Here is an 11,011-nt window from a genome sequence, read left to right on the forward strand (position 1 = left end):
CAGCTGGGGCAGCGGGGGAGACAGTGATGCTATAATTGTCGTCATCTGTATTACCTGAACTTAAAATAAGTTTCCAATGATGGCTACAGGGCAGTTCTGAGTTGATTTTCTAAATCCCAAATTTCATGTTTTGGTTTTGAGTTTGGGATAAGAAAATGATGAATAAAACATACATTTGATCAAATTTTGAAATTCCATTTCAAAACTAAGATAAAGACAGAGGGAATGATAGTCTTTGCATGTGATAGTGCTAGTCCCCATTTACCCCAGTACAGGTCACACCAGAATTGGGCCCTGGCACTCTCTCAGGAGATGTCAGCATGGGGGGGACACCAGTCTATCATGAAGAAAACACCAGAACTTCACTGACAAAGATAGTTGACATGAGACACATGGAAAAATTAGAGCTTCATACAAACCTGGGGAGCTCAAAATATTTGAGGAGCTGCTGTAGAAAGCAGGTATCTCTCTAGGGGCAGTAATAGCAGCTCTGGGCTCTGCGTGAGGTGAATCATAGGAAGAGGCCTCCATCATTCCTTTCCCCTATCCCTCACCCTGCAGACTCTTATTTCCAAGGCAGAAACTTAACTATGGGTCCTCTCCTCCTACACCGCTGCTTCTCAGGCAAGGGGAGAGCAGTTGCCACCACCTAAATCTGGCCCAGGCTGAGGCATACTGTGCTAAAGGGGTTTGCAAATCACTGTGGTGTGTGCACCTCAGCTTGGAGACCTGCATTCCAGGGTTCAAGCCCTGCTGAGAGTAATCAAGAAGGTTTGGTTTGGGCTAGTTACATCAAAAGAACAAAATCCTTGATCACACTGCAAACTATTCGGGGCTAAGGGACACAGGCAGATAACAGAAACGAAGACCTACCCCATCTGCATCAGAGGCCACAATTTGGCCTTCTGCTTCTAGGAAAGCCATGACTATTCTAAGCAGGTTTTCTTTCCTGGAAGCCTCTAGGAAGACTCCAAACGAGCAACCCTCCACTAGACGTGGAGGTGCCACCTTCCAGTGGGCAGTCTGCTGCTGCACTGACTCCATGGGACCCTTCACACAGATGACTCCTCGCTTCCTTGGGAAGAAACTAACTGCAAGTTCTTCACACCCTATAAAACACACTTGCTGCTCCTTCCTCAACTTTTATTAATGAGGTTTTACACATATATGCACATTGTGTTCAATCAAAGAAAAACCCAATAAAACTGAAAGTGCTCGTACTCGGCAGAGAGTGCCTTCTTGCCAAGAAAGTGGTGATTAAAACTGCACATTCATCCCTGGTTTGAGTCAAAGCCCAATAAAGTCAGAAAGATTCTTTCCACTGATTTAAAGGGGCTTAGGATCAGGCATTTTTACTATAAACAAATTACTAAATACTGCCAAGTTCTATGGAGCTACTTTGCTTATGTAAGTAAATTAATGAAAGCTGTTGTTTTTCATGTCAGTATGTCAGCTATCGTACTTACTATATAGGTGATCTCTAAAATGATTTCAAATAGATAATGAGTGACTTTTAGTCTTAATTGCAATCTTCTGTTACCTATTCCTTAAGCATCACAGTTTGACATACATGCTATTAGATGTTAACGACAGGTAATGAAACATGCACACGTGACTATGCATGAAGAGGTCTTTGCATCCTACCTTGCTCACAGTTTTTCCCTCCGTAGCGTACGGGGCACTCGCAGATGTACGTGTTCCACTTGTTGATGCATGTGCCTCCGTTCTGGCACCAGTTGGTTTCACAATAGTTCCTCTGCGCTGCACAGCCTGAAATTCAGGAAAACGGTTACTTTGCATGGTTTTAACAAGCCAAAAGGCTCTGAATGATTGTATCTGAGTTTTTATGTAAGAAGAAGACATGACCATTATAGGTTTGTTTGGGTTTTTTTAATACCCTTGAAGTCAGTCAATCAAAATATGGACGGCAAAAGTTTATGTGAGCTGAGCAAGTGTCAAATTCATAAAGACAAATCCATCAAGGGCTACTAAATACAGTCACTGAGCTGTAAATGTCTGGGGACTAAGAGAAAATTTTGGGGAAATATCACTGCATGCTTGTCCTGTTTTTATACTCTTCCCCTGGCATCCACTGCTGGAGACAGGCAGATCAACTGCTGCTGTGACTCAGCATCACTGTTCGCAACTGTTGTCTAACCAAGACACTAACCAAGGAAAGCCAATGTGCAGTGCTGCACAGTGAAATAACACTATACATCATTGTTTTCAACTATATGGAAACACGTTTCCAAATGAGGAAAGAAAAATCCATGCTAAAGAAAATACTTCATGGTTTCCTGATGTATATTTCCACAGGATAAAAACTTGTGTTTAACTAATATTAGAGACATAACTGTTAAAAACGGCTCCAAGACAAAATAGCAATTTGAAGTGTACGCTATGACTCCCTTCCTAATCCATGATCAATGCAACATACTTAAGAACTGCAATTTATCATTTACACAGACCTGCAGCAGTGTGGAAGGAAGGGACTTGTCATTCTTTCGTGTAAGAGCCAGTTTTATGATGATGATGAGAACATTTTGTACACCAGAACTAATCCTGATCAGGGATCCAAGGACTGGAAACCAAATCAGAACCTCCAACAGGCTGCTTCATGAAGCAGGTTTCAGATTTGGAGGATTTCAGAACTTGATTCACATAAAACGTTGATTTGAATTTGATTTTCATAAAACATAATTTTATGAAAAAGTCATTAAAAGCAGTGTCTTTTGCATGAACTAATCCCACCGGCTTTTAGAGCAAAGTGACATTTAAAAGGTAGTTAAAAAAAAACCCCAAGAGGAAAAGTTCATTTAGGAGTAAATTCCTGGGTGAAACTCGTAGCAATGCAGAAGGTCTAAACAAGCCCTGTCCTTTTCTGTGTGCCACTTGATCCTGTAAGTGCGCGCTGTGCCACGGGCTATTGTGTGTGTCCCTGGCACGGGTGCGGACCGCACCTTGCTCAGACAAAGGAGGTCGGATGCAGCCGTGCTGCTGAGCTGGTGGCAGCGCAATGCCCAGCAGCACCTCGAGCGCCGTGCGGCCTGGGGCAAACGCTTCGCGCCCAGCGGCGCTAACAGGGGGACAGGGGCTGTTTCAGACCCCTCCGTCCCCTGCCCCTTCCTGGGGTTCCTCCCAGCGCCAGCCCCTTCAACACCCTAAGCCCTGTTATACACACAGCTACAGCAGAGAGCTTTCTCCTGTTGATTTTTGAGGCAGCGGCCGCTCATACCTGGCAGAGTGCCGTTATTGGCGATGAAACTAGCCATGTCGATCGGCTTGCTGTCGATAGAAAGGTTCCTCATGCAGCCGATAAATTGTCTGTTGTGCACTGGGAAATCTTCAGGCAAGTTTGGGACACCGCCAAGGAGGAGAGGACCAGTTAGGTCCAAAGATCTGAAGAAACAAAGAAATGTTCATAATTTCTTGCATATAGTTTGTTTAGTTTTGTTCTTTATCTTACTGCTTCCATAAGCACATCTGAGCTGTTTAGTTTTCCTGTGTTGCCATGCCCTTCCCTCTGCTACATCAGCACTTCCAGAGCTTGTAATCAAAGTACCTTCCAGAAACACCGTAACTTTTAACTTAGGAGCTGTCATATGCACAGAGAACCCAGTGACCTGTCCCTAACAGTGGCCAATATGAAGAATAAAATGAAAATTATGGAAAAATGTGCAGCGACAGGACACTTCTTTCTGAATCCAGTCACCCAGGGGCTGGTTTATACTCCTCAGCATAAAGGTTGAGATGCTGTAGATTTTGAAATAATGACTTAGTTACTATACAGTGCCAACCCTTTTTAAGTCCTCTTAAGGTATTAGTCTTAATAACATTTATCGAATGCAGGTTCCACTGAATGACTCCACACTGTGTGAAAAGCGTATCGTCTGGTCAGTTTGAATTAGCCCTAATTTTTATGGTGTCCCCTTCTCTTGGGATTTTAGACCAGCAGGTGTATCTCAATGGTCTTTCTGCTATCACCTATTACTTTATATCCCCACTATGTTGTTTGATGTCCATCTCCTCTTTAAACTCAAAAGCACTAATCTTTTTTGGTCTTTCGTCACAGGAAAGTTTTTTTCACACCTAATGATGTTCAATGGCATTTTCTGTATCTCCTTTATTTCTGTCTCCTTTTAAGATAGGACTTTTAACTTAAATGATGGAAGTAATAAGCTCTTCAGTCATTCCCTTCATTAATGAAGTCTAACATTTTATTTGTCGTTCTCTCTACTTTTTCATACTGAGTAGATGCTTTTTGGGGGCTGTCCACACTGATCTCCAGGTCTTTTTTTTTTTTTTTTTTTTTACAAGTAATTTGGTAATTTGGGCACATGTCTGTGTTTACACATTCCACCCAGTGTACTGACACTTGCAGTAACCTCCAGCAAATTCATCTACCAAACTAAACCTTATTACCTTTTCATATTAAATCGTATCTGCTTTTCCAACTTAATTCGCTTAGTGGTTAATCACATACTGTTGACTCTCCCCTGGAAGAAGAGAATAAGTGGAAAATGCAAATATAGGAATCCTTACTTCTTTGAGCCGGTCTGAGTCCCCTGGGCAGCGCAGGTGTAGTTTCCAATGAGGGTCCCGAAGCGCACAGCCACTGCTGTGTCACAGTCGTCCACAGTCACCACGGCCACCTTCTCTCCTGAAGGCCCGTGGGGAATTCCTAATCGTCCAATGTTGGGCTTCAAGAAATAAATGGCACATGTCATACAGGGCTACACACACATGGGATTTAAATGCTGGTTCATCCAGCTCAACAGCATACTTCTTCCTACTCCACAAAGGAGACTAAAATAGGATATATAAAAAAAATAGCAGAAGTTAAGTTGACCTATGACATCTAGGCAAGAAAAACCCCAATGGATGACTTCAAAGAGAGTACACACATGCCCAGTGTGATATATAGCATGGTTAGGAGTGGCTTTGGTCTTTTCCACTGCTGTACCACTATGGCCCAAATCACTTCAAAGAGGTGTTTTCTTCCTTCTGCACAGCAAACTCTGATAAATTCTGCTCATTTTGGAACTCTTCACCTCAAATGAATGAAGTCACTTGAATTTTAACATTGTTTCTGCCCAAAGGCAGAAAACCGTGAAATATCACACATAAGGCTAAAGGCTTAAAAAAAATTTTCTCTGATGGGGGTACTCTGCCAGGGCCACCAGAAACTGAGTGCAGGTTCCAATAAAGTCTGTAGTGAAAGGTTGTCTGATGACTGTGACGAGCTTAGATGAAGACTGCTTGTTCCAGCTACAAGACGGAGGGCATGGAAAACCACTGCCCATTGCTGAGCCAGCTGAGAAGCCCCTGGTTTCTAGTCACAGGAGACTAGAGATCAGTGACCTGTGGAGTTGGACAGTCAAAAAAAATGGATGGATCTGAGCTTGCTCATGCAGCTGCTTTGGTCCAGGCATGCAGAGTGACAGCATGGGTGGTGCACAGAAGAACGGAAGAAAATGTGGTTTAGAGTGGCAATAAATGCTCTGGCTTTCCCCCATCTCTGGCTTCACCTGGCCAGTAGGAAACTCCTGCCCACCCAATCACAATGTGCCCTGGTGACTGTGGGCCACAAAACCAGAATTAGCACACACAGCTTCACACCCCCACTGTTACCGGCTCGCTCTGCTAATCACCCTGCTGGCATCTGTCATTCTCCCCACTTCAGCACCCACCAGCAACTGGGGAAATTCAGTCATCCCAATGGACAGGAAAGCCTTAGGGGACCACCAGGAATCCAACCCCGACCACCAAACTTCTGTGCCTCCACCACAAACGTCCTTCATCTCCACTAATTTCATAAGTGATGACTGACAGGAGGTATCTGCTATGCAGAAACTCAACAGACATATTCCCCTAGTGAAGTGCATCATGACTGTTAAAAAAGGGTGTACATATAAGCAGTGGCATAGCAGCCTCACTGATGCACTAGCAAATTCAGTAAGAAAACCATTTTTCATGTTTAGTGTTCGTAGAGAGTTACAGAGTCCTAATGTACCGCTGGTGCAGGATCTCTGAGGCTTTTATGGGTACAAGAGAAGCAATGAGCTGAACTCCCCTGGCTTTGCTGCTGTTCCTCTATGGGCAAAGGGACACCCCACAGGAGTGAAGTCACTAGGATCTGACCAGACACGCAGCACGGCTAACTGAAAGCCAAGAGATATTTTTATGATTTGTTCATCAACAATAGTTGGAACCATATGAAAACGGAAGATGACTGGGCATCACACTGTAGTTGCTGTACGCTCATTTTAAAACATACATTGCTCAACTGTGTACTGAAATCCCTTATTTGTACAGCAAACAAAGAAGCAGTAAGTGGATAAATGCCTATTCTTTCTGTTTCGCTTGTACACACATAAATTTGTTAAAATACCTAAAGCCACTTTCATCATCTGTAAAGAGATACAGATTTATTTCTGAGGGTAATTATCCCAATGTATAAAAAACATTTTTAAAAGATGTTTCCTGGTGTCAGTTCCAGTTGGAAAGTATTTTCCATTTCCTCTACCAAGAACTAATGTGATCACATAGCTTGGCAGTTACACAGTGTAAGGTTTTGACCTCTCTTGAGTGATATTAAGGCAGATTTTATTTTTTCCAATACTCCCTGGACTTTGCCGCTGCCTAGCTTGGAAAGACAGGAAGCATACATATTTGCAGTGCTGAAAATGTTATTGTATGCAATGATAGCAATGTTAGTGAGCAGTTTGTCAAAGTAAATGAAAAAATACACAGAAAACTAACCAACCGACAGGCAGACCTTCCCTTCCAAAATTAAAATGTTTACATTCTGGGTGCTACTTCTGTTCATTTGGAGGAATGATTCGATTAACATTTACGTTCCTGTGCTTCACTGAAATAACCTATTGTTTCTTACATGGGAGCCTTGACAAAGGCAGGGTATTTATTCTCACAGCAGGGGGGATCTGCCCAATGTTAATCAAGATTGCAACCTGATGAGACTCAGCAGTTTGCAGCTGCTCCTTCACAGTCAACTAGCTGCAGTGGCAAATTGATTTTTTTTCTACTTTTATTTAACATTGAAACTGCAAAGTGTTTCTCTAGACGTCGACTGTTCATTGCAGTGCAGATCTCTGGTGTCTCTTTGGCTCTGCTGACCACATAGAACCATAAGCTGATGAAGAAGTGGAATATTCTGGTGAATGAAGAGAGACCTATTGGCAGTTCAAACCATACTTAGTTCAAACATGTAGTCATTTTCCAACCATGTTAAGAGGCTCATTTAACAGAACAGGCTTTTCCCAAAATGGAAGAATATGTTGCTGGGAAAGGAAAGAGAGATATTTTTAGTGATTTAATGCAATGTGGACTCTTTTTTCTCTTATATGTGGCAAGTACACTACTCATCTTCTCAGCACCTAGCATAGTGTATGCTTTATAACTGAAATAATGTGAAATAAATAGAAGACCGGAACAGAGGGAGCCTAAGTTAGGAGTTCCTTCAGAATTGAATCACAAAACTGATTTTATTCATTTACTATTTTGATTAATACTAATATAGTTTGATGGTGATACAAAGGATATTTAGAGCATCATGCATTGAAAAAAGAATCACTTTGAATAGTTGAGTGCTAGAAAAAGAATTAATCACACAACATGAAACTTGGGATCGAATGACGAGAATTCTTATTGCAGGCTCAGAGACCATGATAAAAAATCAGAAAAAACCCCTATTAATTGACTACAAAACAATTATGAACCATGGTGTGATTAAAAGATAAAAAAGGCAATACAACAGTGGTCTTGTTGCGAAGATGGGTATGAGGGAAATTTTATGAAACTGAACAGAATAGAATATTGTGGGCAATTTTGATTTCATTTTTTAAAAATAACTTCCAGCAGATACACAGAACTGCAGCCAGAACAATGGAAAGCTTACCTTATCAAACAGACAAAACAGACTTGGCATGTTTAACCTAGTAAAGTAAAGGCTGGGGAATGGTTTTGGAAACGAGAAGATGCTATCACTGCAATGGACACAGTACAAGAACAAATGAGTATAAGATGCCCATGACTAATGTAGGCTGGAAATCACAAGGTGATGCTCAGCCACAGGAAGGGTCATCTTTGGGAAAGTAGCAGGGCCAAAAATTATAAAAATTAACTTAATTTGTTTGTGATTATAGAAGCTGGTGTTAGCAGAGGACTGGCCTATGTCTGAAAGAAAATAAGTAACAGTAAGTAGTACTTGGAAAATACACAAGAACGTGAATGGCCAACACTAAATGATAGCACACACATTTGCATTTCAGGCATGATCTTTGCCTCGGTTGAATCCTACTGGAGTAAGACTGATCCCTAACAGTAGGAACAGCTAACACTAACCAACATTAATTCACACTATTTTCCAGAAGTATGTTCAAGGAGTTAAAAGCCAGACTTTCATCTGGGTACTTTGCAGTCCTTTCTGCCTGTCAGACTCATCTCCTGAAACACCATGCTACCCGAAAGGCAAGTTTCATTAGCTGTGCCAATTCTGCACTCATGAGCAAATGTGCAATGTGGTGTACAGGAATTTACCAGCATGACCCCCATTAATGGTAATGCAAGTCATGTAACTGAGTTCCTGCTCATGGGGCTGAAAATTTACCTTGTGCTGCCTAACCCTAAAGGTTGCCTTTTTATTTAGTGCTTGTCCAGAAAGAGGTTGGTATTCAAACTTCAAAGACCACATGCTGTAAAAGTGAGTAGCAAGAAAAGGTGGCAAACAGTGCCAGAGAGAGAATTTGGTCACCCTTAAACGATTTATGAAAGAAGTGGATTCATCCTGGACTCAAAAAAAAAAAAAAAAAGGAAAAAAAAGCAGTCCCGAGTGTCACAGTGTATTCTCATCATCACAGAGTGATTCTTCAAATATTCTGTGCACCCCATACTAAAGTATGTTGTGTTCATTGTACTGACCCTTATGTTTTCATGTTACAATTGCGTACAGAGACACTTGGAGAAGAGAAAGAAGCAGCCCTAAGCAGCCCTGACTTAGGATCCACGCGTGAGAGCGGAAGCCACCTACCTTTCTCTGCATCTGTAAAACAGGATGAACCACATTCATGTTCCTCAAATAATGGCAATTAGTACCTAAAACTGTACACAATGTCATGAAACTTAACTATGTCTCACTGAGCTTTCATGATGGAGATTAGTGGTTCTGATCTATGGGTGGACAATCTCAAACCTTGTGTCTCACCCATGACATTCTCTCTTGCCAATCAGACTTGATTTTGATGAATCCAACATTCTCCCAGGATGTTTTTTGAAAATTGCAGCTCCCTTTCTGACCATGGTGGAGTTAACAGTGAGACTCATCTGCTGTCCTCAGTGGTGACCTGGAGAAGTGACCTTCTCAAGCTGCAATGGTGCATGTAACTCCCTTTGGCCACCTGCAGTGACTTTCTCAGATTGCAGTGAGAGAATGCCACTGTGAAGGTATTTTACTAGTGATGCCAAATCTGATTTTCATGAAATCCAAGTACTTCTCCCCACAACTTCAACAGAAAGAAACACATGTAGATTCTCCCAGGTGCATGTAGAACCCTGAGAAGCTTAATCTGTGAACTTGTGTTTTATAAATGGAGATGAGACTGAGGAGTGAAGGTCATCAAAACACATCTGTTTATAGTTTGCAGATCTACTCCCGTGCCACTTAAAACATCAGACATGGATATTGTCATGTATCTCAGTTTCATTTGGACCCTCTATTATTTTAAAGTAAATATTTAAACTGCAAGAGCCCACATACTTATTAAAGACACAGATGGTCCAACAATGCACAGTGAATGGAAAAGACATACCGATTAATGGACAATGGAAGCCTTGTCTTAAATACTTAAGCATTATATTTTTACGTTATAAATACTACTGTTTTCAAAAGTCATGACACAAAATTGTTGTAGAGGTTTAAGTAAATAGTCTAACCTTTGGTAGACTTATTTTGAATTAAACCAGACTAGTTACTGTGCATATAACAGTAATACTACAAAGTGCAAATGTTTGTTTAGTCAATCAGCAGCAGTGGTGACCACTCAGATTCCTGGATCTCACCCTTTTATTAGTTTATCTGCAAAATAATAGGACTTTTCCAAAGATCCCATAGGCATCTCCTCCACTAGAAACACCATTTCTCAACTTCCATTCTTAGAAAAAAAATTGCCACTTGACTTTTCGCACAGATGGAAAGAGGGAGAGTGGTTTTGGTCAGCCATGGAGACTGTTCCAATATCACAGATATTCCCTGAACTCAAACTGAAAGCTGTGCTCTCCAGCCCAAACCTTGGCCACAAGGACTTCCGCCTGCTTTAGCCACCCCACTGAGTCTTTTGAAGGAGCTGAGGAGACAATTCAGCAGCAGACTGCAAGTATGGCCAAGACTTTGAGAACACAAACTGGGAACCCTTGCAGATCAGACACAACCCACCTCATTATGCTTGGCATGAGACCTGTTTTCTTGGGGGACAGATATAATGTTGAATATTGTAAATACTGCATTTGCTCCTCTCTCTGTACATACTAAAAAAAAATTCTATTTTAGAAAGTTGGTGTTTTAGCAAAATGCTTTGTGTGGCATAGCTTAATATGCAGGGCTTGGCTTGTTTGTCTTTTTAATAAGTGCAAAAGTGTAAAAAGAAAAGCCATCCTGAAGTCAGTGCCAGCCTTTCAATGCTTCCAACAGTTTGCTTACCAGACAATAAGTTACCCTTCTCTTTTTGTTAATCAGTAGCTAATGATTTATTGACTGTTTGGAGTGGTTAAAGGTTAAAAAGAATCTGTTTCCTAGTTATTTTTAATGCAAAAAAAGCACTCCTCTGCATTGTTAATGTGCTGGTTCAGACCCTACTGCCCCCAAAAGTGCTGGGTGGAAAACACCTCATGTTCATACCCTTTGGGGCTCTTTGCTTTCTAACACTTCCAGCTACAGTAATAATGAAAAAAAATAGAGCAACTGGCATCGGGTCCTGCTGGAGGCTGCCTCTGGGGC

General features: G+C 41.6%; 1 protein-coding gene across 1 annotated transcript in view; it reads right to left on the reverse strand.

Moving 5' to 3' along the window:
- LOC104619283 (cadherin EGF LAG seven-pass G-type receptor 1-like) overlaps positions 1 to 11,011 on the reverse strand; it is a gene marked incomplete at both ends in the record, with an annotated part of 69,170 nt that overhangs the window by 12,847 nt on the left and 45,312 nt on the right. Inside the window, 3 exon segments of the mRNA XM_010285101.1 lie at positions 1,645 to 1,770; positions 3,236 to 3,399; positions 4,543 to 4,700. Of these exon segments, the coding sequence (XP_010283403.1) occupies positions 1,645 to 1,770; positions 3,236 to 3,399; positions 4,543 to 4,700 (448 nt within the window).

The sequence above is a fragment of the Phaethon lepturus genome, unplaced genomic scaffold, assembly GCF_000687285.1.
Source record: "Phaethon lepturus isolate BGI_N335 unplaced genomic scaffold, ASM68728v1 scaffold15814, whole genome shotgun sequence".
NCBI lineage: Eukaryota > Metazoa > Chordata > Aves > Phaethontiformes > Phaethontidae > Phaethon > Phaethon lepturus.